The sequence below is a fragment of the Anopheles moucheti genome, chromosome 3 (genome assembly GCF_943734755.1).
Source record: "Anopheles moucheti chromosome 3, idAnoMoucSN_F20_07, whole genome shotgun sequence".
NCBI classification, from domain to species: domain Eukaryota; kingdom Metazoa; phylum Arthropoda; class Insecta; order Diptera; family Culicidae; genus Anopheles; species Anopheles moucheti.
Window position 1 is genome coordinate 3648995 of NC_069141.1, and position 18962 is coordinate 3667956.

At 44.4% G+C, this 18962-nt stretch overlaps 2 protein-coding genes across 6 annotated transcripts in view; one reads left to right on the forward strand and one right to left on the reverse strand.

Moving 5' to 3' along the window:
• Positions 1-2235: 2235 nt before the first annotated feature.
• The window catches only part of LOC128300267 (dual 3',5'-cyclic-AMP and -GMP phosphodiesterase 11), a 55204-nt gene continuing 38477 nt past the window's right edge, over positions 2236-18962 (reverse strand). For 3 of the 5 annotated variants that reach the window (XM_053036277.1, XM_053036276.1, XM_053036274.1), the window contains 13 exons: positions 16728-16959; positions 16501-16643; positions 13628-13778; positions 8608-8763; positions 6439-6639; positions 6211-6372; positions 5965-6123; positions 5725-5901; positions 5301-5665; positions 5030-5218; positions 4725-4947; positions 4564-4647; positions 2236-4493 (listed from right to left, as the gene is read on the reverse strand). In XM_053036277.1, the coding sequence (XP_052892237.1) occupies positions 3942-4493; positions 4564-4647; positions 4725-4947; positions 5030-5218; positions 5301-5665; positions 5725-5901; positions 5965-6123; positions 6211-6372; positions 6439-6639; positions 8608-8763; positions 13628-13778; positions 16501-16643; positions 16728-16959 (2794 nt within the window). In that variant the 3' untranslated portion in view covers positions 2236-3941. The remainder of the gene's footprint in view (positions 4494-4563; positions 4648-4724; positions 4948-5029; positions 5219-5300; positions 5666-5724; positions 5902-5964; positions 6124-6210; positions 6373-6438; positions 6640-8607; positions 8764-13627; positions 13779-16500; positions 16644-16727; positions 16960-18962) is intronic. The other 2 variants (XM_053036275.1, XM_053036278.1) reach the window with 2 other exon arrangements.
• Positions 11206-12762, forward strand: LOC128300272 (CD63 antigen). The gene is made up of 4 exons (XM_053036286.1): positions 11206-11464; positions 11717-11905; positions 11971-12141; positions 12212-12762. The coding sequence occupies exons 1-4, from the start codon at positions 11384-11386 to the stop codon at positions 12626-12628; spliced, it is 858 nt and encodes a 285-aa protein (XP_052892246.1). The 5' UTR covers positions 11206-11383; the 3' UTR covers positions 12629-12762.

The window sequence follows — 18962 nt, forward strand, 5'->3', positions numbered from 1 at the left end:
AAATTTACAAAAACCACGTATCTCCGAATCGGTGTATTTCTGGTACTACCTGTATAACAAAATCATGAAAGCTTAATTAAAATGTAGCAACCACATGAACAGCCTGACACCAAGAATTTCCTGGTAATTTTCTTGTACATTCTTGCTATTAATGAACAATGTTATCAATATTTACACTGACTTAATCGTTTACGGTTAAACTCGGTTAAGCATTTCTTCTAAGAAATCTTTCAACAACGGAACCGTCTCTGTCCATGGTTGAAAACATCCACCAACTTATCCCAACCTTTTACTTCTGGCTGGTGTGTTCTTTAACTAATCCCATTCCTCTACTTCATGGCTGGTGCAGAGAGCGAGAGCTTTAGGCATAAATTAATTTGTCTCACTGGCTCATAAGATGCTTACCTTCGCTCGTATGAAACACTGTGCACTGTGTCCCCTGGACGGCTTTGGCAAAGCGTCGGAATGCTCAAACAGTTCATCAACATCGAAGCTTCCCCGTCCCACCGGAGGATAATCTTCCCAGCCAGCTTCAAATCACCTGTCTGCTTGCGTGAGCAAACTTTTCCTTCCAAGCCGACGGTAAGGATCCACGGTCACGGTTTGGCGGAGCCTTACAGCAAGTACAATCACGTACACACGCGTAAGCACCTATCTATCGCACAACCCACCTACACACACTCACTGGGCACAGTCACCCCTCGCATGCGATGCGCTGTGGCCGGAGCACCTTTGAAATAGGGAAAGCGAATCTTCTAGGAGTAATCGAAATAGACATATACGTTTATATTACACAACGCCATACGTGCCCCGGGAAGCAAACTTCTGCGGAACTGCTTCACTTGGCCTTGGCCAACGGTTCCCAACGCCTGCTTCGGACGCAACAGACAGACACTATCGTAACCACATGCACTATCACTTAACTGAGCCGAAATGGGTGCAAAATTGATGATGCAGCACGGAAATTTTAAAGCAACTTTTCCTTCACTTGGCGGAAAACTTTGTGCGTTTATTGGAATGGAAGCAATTGAGGGTAGGAAAGGTGGGAAAGGGAGGTACATACACACCAGAACGGAAGCACACACTATATCACGAGGTCAGCAGAAGCTTTAGGCTGGTAAGAATAGAGATTCTCCTAAAAAAATAGGACGCCCCCACACGTTTCTTCTTGCGAGCGAAATCTGGGTGTGGGTCATCGGGCAAGCTGATGAAGCAGCCAACATCGACTGAATAGAAAAATAAATAAATGTGAAAACTCACTAGAAACACCACACTGACACACGCTGGGTGGTGTGCTGTGCGAGCAACGACGGATGTTGCCGGAACGATGCAGACGAGCACCGGAGGTCCGCCTTTCCGACGCCCGGAACGACCAAAACTCGACTGAAGCGAAGGCCAACTGGTTGGTTGTCGTGCACCGAAGAAGCGTTTTCCTATCAGCAGGACGACGCGTAGGAGATAACGTGCGAGAGCAATTTACGCAATCGAGCGAGTGAGAGCCCGAGAGCGCCCATCACCACACAAGGACATCCGGTTTCGGGATGAAGCTTTCGGCGAGACAGAAATCGTAACACTTTGCCCCGGCAAAACATGTTGCAACTCCCGGCGTGCACGCAGGAGAGTGTAGCACCTCGAAGCGTACGTAAAGTTTCCCGAGGCGCAATTCCCCAAACATGCGGCTTTGGAAGGATACGCAACCATCCCTACCAGTGTTCCCATGGGAGAGAAAGAGGACACCAGAATGCGTGGGCTTTGCCACCGACCCGACCCTATGGCTCGTTGTGTGTGTGTGGGTGTGTGCTTTCTAGAACACGAGAGACACGTGAGAGTTCCGTTGGTTCGGGTCGGAACAATGAACGAACTGCTCCGAAGACTGTCCCCCATCCCACCGCACACATGGGAGATCTGTCCAGCGCTTTTGATGAGTCTCAACTCAACTCGATCAACAAGTTAATAACCTGATGCTAGGGAACGCGTGTGTGTTGGATCCTGCGCACGGCATACCATCTCCTGTGCGATGAAGCACGATGTTGAAAACTTTCGTTGCGTTTCCCGGTACAGTTTGCTTCCCATCAGATGACGCTAGTGTGCACATGCGGTATGAGGCGTTTTGTAAAAGGATTCAAACACCGCAAAACTATCATGTTTTTAAGAATGACGACTTTTAATTAAAAAAAAAACGGGAAAGAAAACTTTCGGATATGAGGTCCATTATTACTATCCACTTTGTGCGCCATCTTCAGAAAAATAGTACACTTTATTATAAGCCATTTCTGCTAGATAATGGTTGCTTGCTTACAATCGCAATCGCATGGTTCAATCGTTTTGTGTTTGTGTTATTGTGTGCGTATGATAGTATAATTTTGTATGTTTAAACAAGATAGATTCATCTGCGAGGCAGAATTGTAAACAACTTTGAACCAGTCAATGAGCTTATAGCAAGGACAAAATTATAATTAAAAGGAAGGTGTTTCCTTGCCTGCTTTCTAAACGATTTGGAAAACAATTTTAAACACACACACGCACAAATATACACAACACCGACATCGAATCATTTTGGATGGGGAAGGGAGGGAGGGAGGGGAGAGTGGAGGCCACACATTGATGACACATTGAAGAAATGTTATACGATCAACATCACGTTTAGGGACGATTCACACATGTTTCCCATGTTACTTACTACTACTATCGGGATTGTAAAGGGGCATCGGTATTGTTAACAATAAATTACTACCATTGCTACGAAACAGTTGGTTGATTGGTTGTGCATCTTGAAATGTTAAAAAAAACACCCCGCACGTTGTCCTCACGTCATTACTATGAAGGATTCTGCCGTACAGTCATACAGAGACACTAAACTTACATCCAATCGTCATCACGCTTTCAAAACGACACAGTTGTGAGATGGGAGCAAAGAAAGAAAGTGAACGTTACGCAGGTTGACTCGAATACGCAGAACAACTACAACACGTGTTTGTTCTCATACAAGTACATAATTATAATGGTCCATAGAACAAGTAATACTCCTTCCGGATTGTTTCCTTACTAATATTAGAACATCGGTGCACAATGGTTTCTTGCTTGTTGCCTTTTTGTTTCAAGATCATTGACTTTCGGTTTTTGGCTTTCTCTTTCATTACGTGCCGTAGGCTGTGTTGTGTGCCGTTCAAACACGTACACACAGCGATTCTTGTTTGTTAAGGGAGTACACCTTCTATACACCGAGCTCTCCAAATGTTAACATTAAATAATTATTCTGCTGACTAGTGCTGAAGTTATGGTTTCTCGCTTATTTTTTGTTTCGTTCCCGTCTAAATGTACGGTTTAAAAATAGAACTCTACTGTAAGAAATTGGTTGTTGGCTGGCTGTAATCGTAACAATTAATCTGAATATTACAAGTAGTTGTGCATTAGCATCACCCAGAGGGTCGGGAAACTAGTTATCAGGGGATTGGGTGCCGGTTTTGCTAGTCCTGATCGTACAAGTGTAACAATTAACAAACAATTACCTAGAATATTTACACTCAACATACCTTTACGAATAGTACAATATAATGTGTGCGTACGATTTTAAATCAAAGCTTCACGCGTGTTACACATTCGCAAACGTATGCTTGAAATGGTTATACAAATAGAATTCGTTTGCAGATTAGCTTTCCCATTGGTTGAGACATTGCGGTCGGGTATAGAATAAAAACAAAACAAAACATACCACTAACATACAATTGCAGAGGTCATAGAGTGGGAAACGATCTAAAATTAATGAGAAAACAAGGCTACCTGGGATATGCTGGACAGGATTAGGCTAATTTACAGAGTTTTGTTTTTCTCGCGGTCCAAGAGGAATAACCAAAAGGACGAATCACATTTATCAATCGTTTTGGTCTTAGTGGAGCAGGGTTAGGACATTAGACAGTCACGGAGGGCGTTTTTCCACCCATCTAGTCCAGCAGAGTGTCCACCTCGTCCACCATTGGATGCCGTTGAAGCTGTTCGTCCAGCAGTAGTTCACTCGTTTTGCCATCGGATGATGACAGACGTATGAGTCGCACCTTGTCACCGTTCACCCATCCGTTGCCCTTCTGACCGACCACCAGAAACGATGTCGGTTTGTCTGCGTACGGTGGCGATGAGGCGAGATCAACCCCTAACCGGCCGACGATCTTCTCCTTTATGTTACAACTATTAGTGGTGGACTCTTGGCTACCTATACTGTGGTGGTGACCACTATCAGTACAATCAGGTTCAAGGGAAAGCTTACGCGTGGTTCCATTACTTGCTGGTGATCCGGGCGGGCTGCGAGCGCTTTCGCTCTCGCTGTGGTCCTCTGTGTGGTCCGCACAACGGCTCTTATTGTTGTTATTGTTTTCGCTCGTATTGTTATTGTTTGCGTACGCATCCTTTGCACTTTGAGCCGCCTCGATCCAGTGCTTCTTGTTCTCCAGTACACCGTCGATCAATGGGGTCAGTTTGTCGGATAAAGTTGCAAAAGCCTGCAGTGAAAGGGTAAAGATAAGCTTGAATTAGTGCGCTAAAATTTTGCGTAAATATCGCTGACCATACCTCGTATATAGGTATACAGATGGAGTCTATAAAGCCAACTTGCATCATTGGCAATTGATCTTCCTTCTCTCGATTCATTATATCCTGCGAAATGGAGTTATAAAACAACGTCACAATAATAAAATGCCATCGTCTACATGTCATCGCTGGCCAATGCTTACAATAGGTGTGATGTTTAACTCTTGTCGCTCCATATCGCCCTGCTCGAAGAACTCCGAGCTGACCAGATCGGCGACACGCTTCTCTATCTCCCACGGTTTCGTGATGGCGGACAGATCGCAAACGGTCATGCTCATCGCGCGCAGCAATGATCGTGGTTCTTCCGCTTGCCAGGAACTCATTTCAATGGTCGGTTCGACTAAATTCAAAAATGCTCCACGTTTCCTGTTGGATCGATAAAAATGGTCATGAGGGGTTGTGGTTTTTCTGACATTTCCAGACGTTTCCAGCAGAGCTCAATAATTACCTGAAATAAACTGCTAGATCAGTGGAGAGGATGGCATCTTCCAGTACGCGTATCACACGACTGTAGTCTTCCGATGACATATTGGACAGTATTTGGTTGCCGGGACTGTTAATGATCATCAGACACTGGTCGAAGTGGTGGTGTTCCATCGTGGACGTCGAGTAGAGCTGAGCCAGCGGTGACGAGGCTCTATCGGTAAGCAATGGAGAACGATCCATTTAACTTGTGCGGCCCTTCTCACCCTAAACCTACACCGCGTAAGCATACGTACTTGATCTGGAACGAATTGTTGGTCCCACGGTGATCCAGATCGTGGCACAGGCAGGCTATGATCAGCGCAAGGCACTCAATCTCGCCAAAGATCTTCCACCATTGCGTCGACGTGAGGATTGCAAACATCATCTGCGTCACGTTAAATGCGTGCCGCCAGTTGTGGTACGTCACATTACGGTAGTTCTTCTTTACGCTCAGCAACCATCGACACAGCACCTCGTACTCGATGTGAAACCGCTCGACCAGATCCAGGTCCAGGAACATTCGGATGCACGCCTTGAGCGTGTGGTCGTCGTCCAGTGTCAGATCGTCGAATTTGAAGTCGTGCAGCTTAAAGAACGCCGACGATGGCACTTTCAGTTGCTGGGGAGAGGGATATGCGTTACTATGCGAACCCTGCCAGGAAGATGATTGTAGCTTACCCGTAACCGGTACGCGTCATCGATGGTAGCTGAGGCATGGTAGCTCAACACTTCCAGTGTGACGCTCTGCTTCGCCATTGCAATGATTGCCTTCTCGTACATGTGCGTATTGTGAATGCCCATACCGCAGAAGATGGCAAACGCCTCGACAAAGTTCTCATCATTTTTGGTAAAAGTCTGCAAGGAGTGCTGATCGTTAGACTAGTCGCTCTGAAAGATCTTACCGCACTACAAACTTACAAGATCATCGAACTTGTTGATCAACTGTATTACACCTATAATTTGACTTAATGAATTCTTGATCGCCATGCAGAGAATTGTTTTGTGGCGGAAGTTGAGCCCTTCGTCGACACTTGGATCGAACCTGTCGTTTTCGTACGCATTGCAGATATTTACAGTCTGGCGGAGGAAAAAAACCCGGATATTTTGGAATTAGATTACTCGTTAGATTACATGGTCGAATCCATGAGCAAACGGAAGAATTACCTCGCCAGTTGTTGCCACATAGCCAGTAATTCCGACGTTGATCGGAAAGCGGGACTCGAACGGGCTCGTGCGAGCATCACCGTCATCTCCGCTGAGATCGTTGGCTTCGAAGTCGAACACTCGCGAAAAGCTACCCTTTGACGCTTCGTGCACCAGCAGGATCTGGAAGGGATTTCAAGCGTTGCCGTATTACTGCAATGTGTCACCGTCACCCGGGATGCTACTCACCTGCACTCTTTGGCATTGTATTAAGCTCTGCATGTGGGTCAGAATGCGAAAGACCATATGCTCGATGGTGCTTTGCTCCTCGAAGATCATTCTGGCGAGATCGAGCAGCACCTGGTTGCGCTTCACCTCGAGCTGTGACTTTTCGTACAGTTGCGCATTCCGAAGCCCGATACCACAGAACTGCAGGTAGGACGAGAATATCTGGAAACATAATGCAGCAGTAAATCCATAAATGGATCACAAAAATGGCCCAAAAACTTGGAATTAAAATGACACCCGTTGCGGCCGGTTATAAAAGCCGATGAAAGGATAATAAAGTGAACGTTGCCCGCGTCGTTGCGCCCGGGGAAAAACATGATTTTAACACCCAATTCAAACAATTTGCACATGATATTCGCTTTGAGTGCAGTGAAGTATTCGGTAAAAGGGGTTTGCCGCTTACCATGAAGCAGCAGCAGGGGGGGAACACACAAACACGACAAATAAATTGCACTCACCACGTGACCAAATTGTACTTCACCCAACCTTTACTTCTCAGTACCGAACGGATGGGAGCATCCTTCGGAAAGCTCTTTGCTGAACCCATCATTAATCTCATCTCGGTTTCGGTTCGCATACCGTTCCGCTCGAATGCCGTACCGTGGTGAAAATTTCTGCCAATTCATGTCCTTTTATATTTGTTGTTCCTCGCCCGTCGTCGTGCTGAGGACGGTGTCACCCCATCCACAACATTTGTGCGTCCCCTCAAAGGGACATTCGGTGACAACAGTGAGCACATGTCCGAAACGCGCGTGAAATGCCACTTCGTTTCGCGTGGATATGATTTTAATATTTCATGATTTTTCACACGCCCTACTGGTACGGCGTCAAACAGTGGTGCAGTGGTGGTGGTGCGCTTTTCAATTTTTGCACACAGAAATCATGAACCCGTAATGTATCCCCAACGCCGGCAACGGGTCCACCCTTGGGAGAAATCATAATCGAATTGCACACATTTGAACATGGTATGAGGTTTTTTTTGTATTCATAGTTGTTTTGCGAGATTGAGGAACGACAGCGGGTACAAAACAAGTAAAATGCGGAACCATTTTCTTCACAGCGTAAAATGTGATGCTCCCGTTCGATGCATTTGCCGGTTGCGTTTAACCGGCAAGGGTATCGTAAAATTATTTATATCCCAATATTCGATCCAATGTCGCGTGGATCTATTTTTTCGTTTTTGTAAACCTTTTTCTCGCTTGCAAATTGTAAATCGTAAAGTTTACGGTAATATCGCCCTGTTTCGCTGTACTACCTCAACGGATGGGTTCTGAAGGGGTCTTTAGGTTGTCCGAATGGTAATATCGACCGGATCTTTGGTGAAGGCAAATTTTATTGGCCACGCTGGACAACAATATACGCGTCCGCGACAAAGTATGGACTATGAAAATGAAATCGGTATTGATTATTATCAAGATAATGTGAGTAAGTTGAGTTAACTCATGTGTTACCCATGTATGAATTGACTAAGGATTTAAATCAGGAGTTGAAGGTCGTCGTAAGGAGTTAAATTCTGAGTTAACTCACACATGGATTAAAGCATTAAGTTTCTCATTCGAAAAAACATAGAATTCCCACGTGCCAAAAGAGGAAAACCTAGAGTTAACCTTTTTGCGCTGATCCCTCCGAAAGAACAACAACAGATCGAAAGCCAACACCAATACCGGTTTGAAAGTTAGCATGTGTAGTTATAACTGACAACAACATCAGAACAGAAAATAAACGTGGCACAAACGTAATGATGCATACTTGGCGCTGCAAAGTTGTATTCGAACCTATTGATCACGGAGTATTTCATACCGAAACAATAATGAAAAGCACGTTTGCTATGCACTCATGCACTCTCAAGCGCAATGCACTTCTGCGGTTCTGCTTCATTTCATTATTTGGCACATATACTCGTTATTTAATTTTAATTGATTATCAAAGTTCAGGCACGTCACCGTGCGGTTCGATCGTTGGATGGATAGCGCACATAATTAAAAGCTTCCGAAAGGAATTTTTGGAAATCCCGACCCACTGCACTGGGTACCGGATTCCAAAGACCGTCCCACTATTAATCAACTACGTTGTGGATGTGACCGCGGGAACGAGGACGCTACTGTGCGGGGCCCTTCACCTAATGCTTACCTTCTCATCGGCGGTGCTAAAGCACTGATCACCCTGTTTGTTTATCACTTGCGCGACTCCAACCACGTCTCCGGACGCATCCTTGATTGGCATGCAGAGTAGCGCCTTTGTACGGTAGCCAGTTTGTACATCGATTTCCCGGTTGAAACGTTCATCCTACAAAAAAAAAACGGCAGAGAGACAGCGTGAAAATGGTGAGTCAATAGCAATGAATGATGGATGCTGGCCGAGTGGTGTCCGTAGGTATTTGAAACAACTTTCTCGTTAATTTTGACAACAAGTGAGCGCGTGGAGGACGATAGAGAGGAAATAGAGCTGCTGGTAATGGTAATGGGAAACATATGGTATGGGCAATAAATAAGACAAACATGTACCGGGTAAACAGGTGAGTGGATATGGAAGGGACACGGAATCATTGATAACATGGTGGAAGAATTGTGTTCTAAAAATAGTTTTTAAATAGACCTAGTATGTGTGCCTAATGTGTATGAACTGCTGCCGGGTGGTGTATTTCCGTAAACTTCATCGCACATAATGATCATCATCATTCGCAAGCATAAACGAAATTTTAGAGGGAATTGGGTAGACAAATCTGATATATTAGTTAAACAGTACCAAAGAAAATATAAATTTTAACTTACATAACAATTCGTTGGAAAAATAAAACAACCATAATAACGCAATGTCCAAAATTCTGATTAAAATTATCTACCGTTTGCATTATAAATGGAAATTCGAATAAAAGATTATATTTCATTTCGGCTGAAATTTCCCCAATCACACCAGATGCATTAATTTGCATATTTATTCTGACCGATGCCGCGAAAAATAAAGCGAAAAATATCTATCCACCAACACTGCAAAATCCTTGTGGCGGTTCATGTGAATGTGTTAGTTTAGATGGAAATATTCCACCATGAAACACTTTCATTCTGCAGCGTAACAGTTGCATTAACAATTGGAAGGAAAACAGGTGCCCCATTTACGATTCCACGCAAATACACAAATGCGCAAATAAAATTAAACCCCGGAACCAGATATTTGCATACCATTATGGGTTCTAGTTCGGGTCACCTTACCAGCTTAAATTAACATAAACACACAAACGGGAACATAATACCATTCAACAAGCACCTGAGTATCGCTAATAAATGATTAATTACATCAAAAGTGATGAATTTAACGAAACGAAACACCACTCGGATGGTATTACATTGTGCGTTTCGCTTTGTGCCGCAAATGAACCGGGGTTTTCAATAAAATATGCATCCAGTTCGGCGCACTGCAAGTGGCTCGTTACCGGGTTCTGCTATCTTTGTGCGGCCCGTAGACAGCAGCAGACGGTAGACGGTTGCAGCAAGAAGCACCTTGACTTTAAGCAGAGAGCTTCATGGATTATGTGGAAGTGGAGATTACAAAACTGAACAACCGATGGTAAAGTACGAACGTGCACCATTAGCTTGAGCATTCCGGGGATTTTTTTCCGAAGGTATGAGCAGGATGAAGCGTTCACGGGTACGAAACCGACTAATGGGAAAGTTGTCTGGTTTGCAACAGCGCTTCGGTGTTAGTACGCTCCCCCACAAGGAGACGAATGTAGGTTAGCGAAAAGTTTACTTATAGAGATTAAGTTGTAATAAAATTAAAAGCACTATTACGCCGAATATTAATAAAAAGGTAGCGTTATTGTACTACTAACTTCGAGACTTTTTGTACTACGAAATGGTTTACAGCAGGGTTGAGTGGTTTTGTGCGGTAGCGAATAAGCTAAGCAATTGTTTTTATATGGTTGAAGTTTCATTATCACTCTTGGTCGACCTACACCCGCACTCACACACACGCACACCAAAGCCCCTCCACAACACTCTATTACTCTATGGATGTGTGTAGCAGAAGATAAAGGGCTCAATGGCAGGGTTTGTATTTATTTGAATTCCAACCATGAATCATGGCCGCACAACGGAAAAGGTTGAAGTAAACACAGACTTTTGATGCTTTATTTGTTTGTTTTTTGACCCTTTGGGAAGGGGGCTTGCTGCTGTGCAGATGCTGTGTTTAAACTAGTGCCTTCTAGTAAGGAAGTTATGGGCCCATATATAACCGAGCGGGAAACGAATCATCCAGACGCCTAGCGGCCAGCATTGTCGGGGTTCGGTCGATGTTGTGGGTATTTGGGTTCCGGATGCAATGTTTCGGTAGAATTGTCACACACTCTAACCCGGTGTGTCCCAATACCCAATACCATGCTGCGAACGTGATGATATCGATTTTCCAACGCACTGTCCACAGGTCCGTTGTACGACATCACCTGTGGTGTGGTCGTGTGGCCATTCCCCAGCAAACGGCACGGTAGGTAATGCAACCCTGATAAGGTTGGGGTAATGGGAACCGAACAGCAATTCCCACCAATTACTGTGGAACATACGCGCTGGTGGTAATTGTGACCACCACCATCACAAAACATGGGCGGCAATGGTGTCAGACCGCTGGGGTATCTTTGTTTGCCGACTGATAAGATAAGCACTAGTCGCCCTTTTCTGTTCACGACGGTCTCGTTGGGACTGTGACACCATTTGCGCTTCAGTTCAGTCACAGAAAACTAGCAAGTTGCTGTCAAATTGCAAACGATCACTAGAAGTACAAGTTCTGAGGGCGTTTAAACATCGGAGCAAGACTATTTCGTGCGGGGAAGGTCACCGGTGCAAATCGGATTGTTACAAACGCTTTGCGTTTACTGCTTGGAGACAAAACAGTTTGCACCCAACTGCCATCCAACATGGCGTCGGAACGATACGAGCTTAATATGAATATGAAGTGTGTCAAGTACATGATCTTCGTCATCAGCATTACGTTTGCGGTGAGTAGACTACGATTGCATGACTTTAAACACCATCGGTATTAATCATCTGACCGGATGTGAGAGGATTTCTGTCCTTTTAACACATTGGGAGGATGCACGCACTGGAGGTATCGTTATCTTTGCGACATTATCCGGGTGTTTTCGTGCAGGGGTGGAAAAAAAGATGTGACGCAGATGAGATGAGTCAGGAACACTTGCCGTCGTGTTAATGTGACAGTCAACTAAAGCTTTACTTTTCCTCCAACACAGGTAGTGGCCGCAATGCTCCTGTCGCTGGCGGTGGCCATCGGCAATCTGTTTGATGATTTCCAGAACTTTATCGATTCACACTTCTTCGTACCACCGAATCTGCTCATTGCCATCGGTGTCATCCTGCTGGTGATTGCAGTGTTTGGGTGTGTCGGTGCACTCAAGGAAAGCACAGCCATGATCAACATTGTATGTAGAGTGGACGCTCTTCTGGTTAGGTTAGCAAAACTAAACTCGTTCTTCTTCCGCTGCAGTACGGTGTGTTGCTGTTGAGCGTGTTTGTCCTACAGCTGGCAGCAGCCATTACGGCGTTTGTAATGCGCGGTCAGGTGGAGATGATGGTGCGCCAAAAGATTTTCGACTCGATGGCCGATTACAAGCAGCAGGAAGGTTACCGCAATCCGATCGATATGCTGCAGAACACGGTAAGACTCGCCACTTTTCGGCAACACCATAAGAGCACACTGTTTATTGCTATTGCATTTTCCGAAACAGCTCGAATGTTGCGGTGTTGATGGATATACTGATTGGGCCCAGTTCTTGCCGTCGGATGGTATCGTGATGGAGTACCCGGAAACTTGCTGTGCGGCCCCACCGATCGATGGGGAATGCATCCCGCGCGACTACGGTTGCTACTCGCGCCTTTCCTGGTTGATCTCGCAGGGATCGGTGTTGATCGCGACCGGTACGATTGCCGTCGCGTTCGTACAGGTATTGGGAGCGGTCTGTGCGTTCATGCTTGCCAGTGCAATTCGTCGTGCGAAAACGCTGCGTGCTACGCGCCGTTGGCATCTGCAGCAGAGCCTTGGCATCATGACTAAGACAATTGAACCGCAGTACACGGGAATGGAGAAATCGGAGGCTAACGTTGATCCGGACAAGTATCTTCCAACTAGCTCGAGCGTCATCTAAGTCGAGTTGATTAACAACGTGGTTGATGCCAACCGTGTCATTGCTTTACAGGAGTGTATCTTCTAGTTTTGTCGCTAAACTGTACGCAAGCATGTAATATTTTTGTGTTGAATAAATGTGATGATAAGAGTGAATGCATGTTTAATTGTGTATTGTACATTCAAAACACTATTATGGATGGTTTTGGTTTAAGCTTCACATCAAATTAATAGTTTAAAGATTCCGTTTAAAGACTTACGAAACTTCATAGACATGCAAGTATTCTGTCAGTTACACGACATATCAAACTATTTATTAACGAAAGAATCACGAAAGTCGTCGCGTGAAGTTGACACATTCGTTACTTCAAAAGCTGTCAAGAACATGCAGAAATGGTTAACAACCCAAACTTGAACTTATGCCATATTCATCAGCAATTAACTTCTCGTATATCCGGTACTAATTAGACTTGTAAAAAAACGTAAATCACAAACTGATTCTGGTCCCTGGTTTCATTGTCATACAGCACAGTACAATAAACACATAAATCTTTCATCACGTGCAACACTACACACAATCCGAAACGAAAGCCTTGGTAAATGTTGGATTTTGTTCGTGACGCTTGTACTTGTTCTGCATCATTCGGTAGAATGGTGGTTTCTATTCGGGAAGATGAATTCTTATTCAGTTTAGCGGCGCTAATAAATATTCCATGCCCGTGTAACTGTTAACCGCAACCCGATCCCATACCCAGACCATGCGCGGAAAGGTGAATTTGCTTGAACTTGCAAACAAAGACCTTCGCTGCTCAGGGAGCATATAGCATCAACAGGTGGTTCTCGTCAGTTCGGTAGTGGATTGGTTCCGTTGGAACCGAGCGAAACAGACGATGGTTTACAGCCACTAGCCTAGCCTTCCAACCGTACACCCATCAATTATGCAGCAAAGGACATAATAAACAGCGCTGCTAAAACCCTCGGTCTCATCCTAATGGCCATTTCTCGGGGCCACGGTACTCACCTGGTAAGCATCCGGTATATTTACAGGTTCACCACTTTCGGCAACGTGTCCAGCGATGCCCGTACCCCAGGCCACCTTTACCTCGTCCTGCTGCTCCATCTCCTCAAGCGTGCTGTTGGAGCATACATCAAACAGTTTCGATACTAAGCATCTGCAAGAAAATGAAAATAAATCAGCGATGGTTTAACGCGCGGTAGTAGCACCGCCACTAGCAGCAACATCGGAATCGGATTACAGATCACCCTAGCATCACAATCCAAATGGGGCGGGTTTTGTTTGAGCGTACTGCATCGTTGCGCCTTACCTCACTCCCGTCGATTTCAACGTAAATTTCCAAACACGACACACAGACCCGGATTGAGGATTAATAAATTATCGGCGAATCCTATCACCGCCTATTAGCCGCAAACCGGAAATTGAAAGCCGGTGTAGATCCGGTGTCTGGTAAATCGCCCAGTTGCCATGGGGACACAGGTAAGCATCGGAGCTTTTGCATACAGTGCGCAGATTTATTATGCCAACCCAATGAACTTTGCTGGCTTTGGGGGCTTTCGTGGCGTATGCATAAAATATCTCCACACCACGGGTCCGCTTGAGCAGCCGTAATTATGCCCTGAGAGGGGTGGTTGGGAGGATAATTTCAAATTTCGAGCACACCGATGGGACAGCGACAACATTAAATCACTATCTTTCAATCTTCAACCATCTGAGATTCGACCCAAAGCGCACCCCGAATCGTTGCCGCATAACGTCCTCCGTGTCATGCTATCATTGTCTTGTGGTACGGGTACGGTGGCGCGGTTCTGCTTGCCAAATGAAAATTGATTACTTATGCTGCAAACATCACATTAATTATAATGAAACAAAACCAACACAGCACAAAGTCGTCCCAGCGGTTCGGAGTTTTCAGCGCTGTGTCACAGTGCGAAGGACGTAGGTTGCGCTACATGTCACGGTTGTCCTGCGGTACCGTCTATCCCTTGGACGATGCTGTTGCTACCAACAAAAGCACTTAATGGCAAACATACGGCATGCGTTTGAGTAGGAGCGCGGTATGGAAGGGAAAGTAAAAATCCATCACAATATCAAGGACAATGCAGGGTAGCGGGCGCGGATGAAATCGGGACCCACGAAACCAACAGACACAGCCCGTTGTCCTCCGGTCGTATGTGAAACAGTGGCGCCACTGCCATACCGTGGCGGCGGTAATGGGAAAAAATTGTCTTGAATATATTTTCATTAGAGAGCAGTACTTGACGGTTCACGAAAGGTTCATCACATATCTCGTGATGGATTGTTTGTGTGCTTTTGCCGAAGCAAGCTGAAGCCATCGGTTTGGAAGAACACACTCCTACCAACCGTCATGGATAAACGCCTTCCGGCGTGTGTAGGTGAACGTTGCTCCTTCACTTTACATTTCATCATGCAAGCAGCAAGAATGTGTAGCGTGCGCTGACAGGCTATTCTCGGCAGAGCGAACAGTAATGAATTGAATTCCGTTCGAGTGTAGTATAATAAGGAGGAAAACCATCCGTGCACCAGCTGCTCTATCATTGCGATGGCGAAGCGCACACGGTTAGAAATCAAATACAAATTGTCTCAAGTGGTACGCACAGTGTGATGGCGGACATGTTGGCTACGGTTTGCTAGCGGCACCAAAAATATCCTGGGAATATTTTGACATGAATTCCTATCCAAATTAATTTACTGGGGAGGTCATGGAAGCATCTGAAAAATTGCTCTATGCTGTGGTAGATAAAAAGGATTTATTTTTAGGAGAAAGGTTATAAATTCAGTGAACTGATTTTCGAATAAATTGCAATAACATTTCTTACTGACAATTGTTTTCCAAAAATAACAAAATAGTTACGCCAGAAAAAGGACGATTCTTCCGAAATGTCTGTGTTTTTAACAAAGTTTTCGCCAGAATGACAGTTGAAAAATTTTTATGACGTTTGTACATGTTTTCTCCGTGCACGGTTTTACAAAAGTTATTTTATTCCGAGACGGTGTCATGTTCCAAGCCCTTTAATGTTGGTTGTTGTGACTACTCGGTGAAGTTGACACTTGCTCACTAATTAATGCACGAGACACATACCAAGCAAATGAATTTCGTCTCGTTGACATGTGTGATGCTTTCTTTGGATCCAAGCATCCAAGTGTTCACAAAGCTTCTTCGGTGGTTTCACAAAAGGAAGAACAGAAGTACCTGTGTAAATTGATAAGCCAGCATTATGTGCTACGTTTGCTAGGTGTAAGAACTTTCCGGAAAACGTACAACATTTCTCTAATGATGAATCTTTCTCGACAACCGCTTGGAGGGTTTCGCGCCCAGCTTAAGGTAGTAAACAAGTATCTAAAACCGTATACGCTTGACGGTTGCATGATTACAAGTAATGAAACATAATCCAACCGCTAATTGATAAATGCATCGCAGGGTATAAGGCATTGGGAAAAGCTTTTCAACGGGCGAAAATAGAAATACCGGGAACGTACACAGCCGCGTTATTGGATCGCATACTCGTGCCGCTAAACGAGAAAGACACACCACCAACAAGCAATAAGTCAGCCATTCTCGATTGTACACGGGGTTCAACGGCGGAAATAGACGGGATCGAAATGTAACGGATAGACTTTCCAATTTATGCCATCGGCAGAAGTCCTTGTGATCGATCTCGCTGTCAACTAAAATGATACCATCACAAAAACCGAATCAAAAGAACAATTTCTTCGGAAACAGTTTTTTCGTGTGGTTCATGCTTATTTCCAGCGGCAGTTGAGTGTTGTTTTTTTTTTTTTGGTTCGTTCGCTAATGATCCATCCGACCCATCGAATTTCTGCGAATGTTCTACCTTACAGATAATAATACATACTTTTTGGTATTGTCGCCACCGCAGGTGCTCTTGCCCTGCACCAGGAACAGGGAGCCACGATCGGCATTCAGCAGAATTGACACATTTTGCAGGATTTTGTGACAGAGCGAGCGTACGTCGAGATCGTTGCAAATATCCTTCACCTGAAAGGTAAGATAGCGATTAGAAATATGGAATAGCCCATGTACCCACTCGATGCGGGATTAGCTGCTGGAAAAACAACCTACCAGCTCGAATATGAGTTCCCGTTCGTCGAGTTGTTTCAGCTCGTTACGGGATAGCCGAAGTGGTCGGAGATTGGCCCCACAGTACGCGACACCATTCGGACAACACTGGATACTACCGGAAGCGGAGGACTCATTTTGTGGGCTTATGCTCAGGAAGGTTGGCGTACCATCAATGGTGTTTACGATCGGTTTTAGCAGTCCACCCCGTTCAAACTCGTGAGCGGATATTTTCCTACAGCGATAAAGAAACGAAATTGAAAAACTCTGTTATTGAAATGAAAGGATGTATAATAAAATAATCAGATTTCTTCATCATATTTTATGAAGAATAATGGGTAGTAGGTTCCACGAATTTTCAAACATGAATTGGTTTAGTGAAGCCTTCTATGCATGGTATTGTTTCACAAAGCGAACTGCATATAGCGCGTGATTGAATTTGATATCATTTTTACATTTTTATCTCTACTCATATTGTTCAAAGCTGTTTTAAAATAATTGAATAATCTGATCCCGTACATACTAATCAAATTTCTGTCCATTAATAGGTACCTCGCAGGTGGAAATGGTAACTGATACAAAAAATAAATTCGACCATGTATCATTCTTTGTCCTTTCCGTGCTGTACATTAACATCAAAGGTAATGGAGAATTTATTGGTTTTGTTTCGCGCACAGGGATGAACCTATCGATCGTACAATAGCAGAGTAGTGATTTTATTTTGCCCTTTTCCAGAACGTTGTATTCAATTTTTCCAGCTACCATTCGAAATGGGGCATGTTTTTGAACCGGATCCAACTCCACAAAAGGGTTTCGGCTATTTTGAAGCACGAGAGAAATGTGAGCAAGAAAAACCGGTGCTTATCTTTCTCTGTAGGCGTTATTGGTCTGTTGGAACATAGCCAATGTGAAAATTCGAGCCGTAACAGTACAAAAAAGGCCAAAATAGTTCGATTTGTTCTTTGCACATTTCCACAGAACGAGAGCGAGAGGGAGAGCGAAAAAGAATCCACGATTTCAATTAACCTTTATTGAAGGTGAAAGCATCAATTGTGGTCGAATTCTGTTGAAGGTGGCCGGTTCGGTTCGTGGTTTCGTTGGTCGAAATCAAATGTTGCATGTACACGAAATAGCAACGCGGTTGGTGACAACCGGGTTCGGTCATAGGTTGCGCAGGTGGCAAGCCAAACATCATTTCGCTCCTAAGTATGTACGCTTCAACGTTCAGTAACGAGGGTGCAGGAGAATCCGTACACGGCATCGTTAAGCCGGAAATAAAACGATCCATGGTGTAATTGGAGTATTTTCACTCCGGCTTTCATGAGTTGGAGCATTGAACCGTATCGGGTGGGGTGATCAAAAAAAAAAAAAGAAACCTAAACCAACGGCATCCATCGATGGTTTATTATTAGTGAGGCTAGTGCTAGCAAATGATGTATTGACGAGTTTCAATTAATTAGCATCTTTTGGGTCATTACGGTCAACCCTATTAACACGTAAGGCCAACAGGTTGAGTGCAATGAATTTTCCCTCATAATTGGCATCGGAGGTGTTTGTTCCGTACAAAATAAATGTGCTTTTGGCATAACATTTCTAATTAAATGGATGATTTGTGCTAAAATAATTTTTATCATGCGATAACCCAAGTCCTTGCAACATTGCAGGCAGACAATTTTACATTTTCCGCATATAATTTCAGAAAGCATTTAGCATTTTGGTATTTGTACATGAAATATATCAGTTTTCGTCTGGGGATTGGGACCTGGGGGTGTAGCTTCGTTATGTGTCTGAGCATTAATTTTTTCAGACATTCCTGAGCCTTCAAGTCGTGAGAACGTAATATGTTCAACCATAATAAATTCTTTTTTGTGAAGCAGATCCTCAACGAAGTAATGACGAATTTTAGATAACGATGACTACGTTCTACTGCACACAAAGTTTCCGACGGACGGTTCCGTGGTCGATTCCTAGAAGCTGTCTGAATCTACCTAAAGCAAAATGGTACGTATTTGTTAAAAGATCAGCATAATTCGCTTGCTTTTCCAACCATCATTCTCCGTTCTCTCGACGAATTCGCGAGCAAGGTATACCATTTAGTGTCTATTCTTCGGCATCAATGAGCTGTTACACGCAGACCATGCGGTCCCTTTATGGACACACTTGGGTGTACATAACACGCCGGAAGCGACAAGCATGGCGAGTGCTTCGTGCTGTTTTTTTCTTCCCTTCATACTTTCA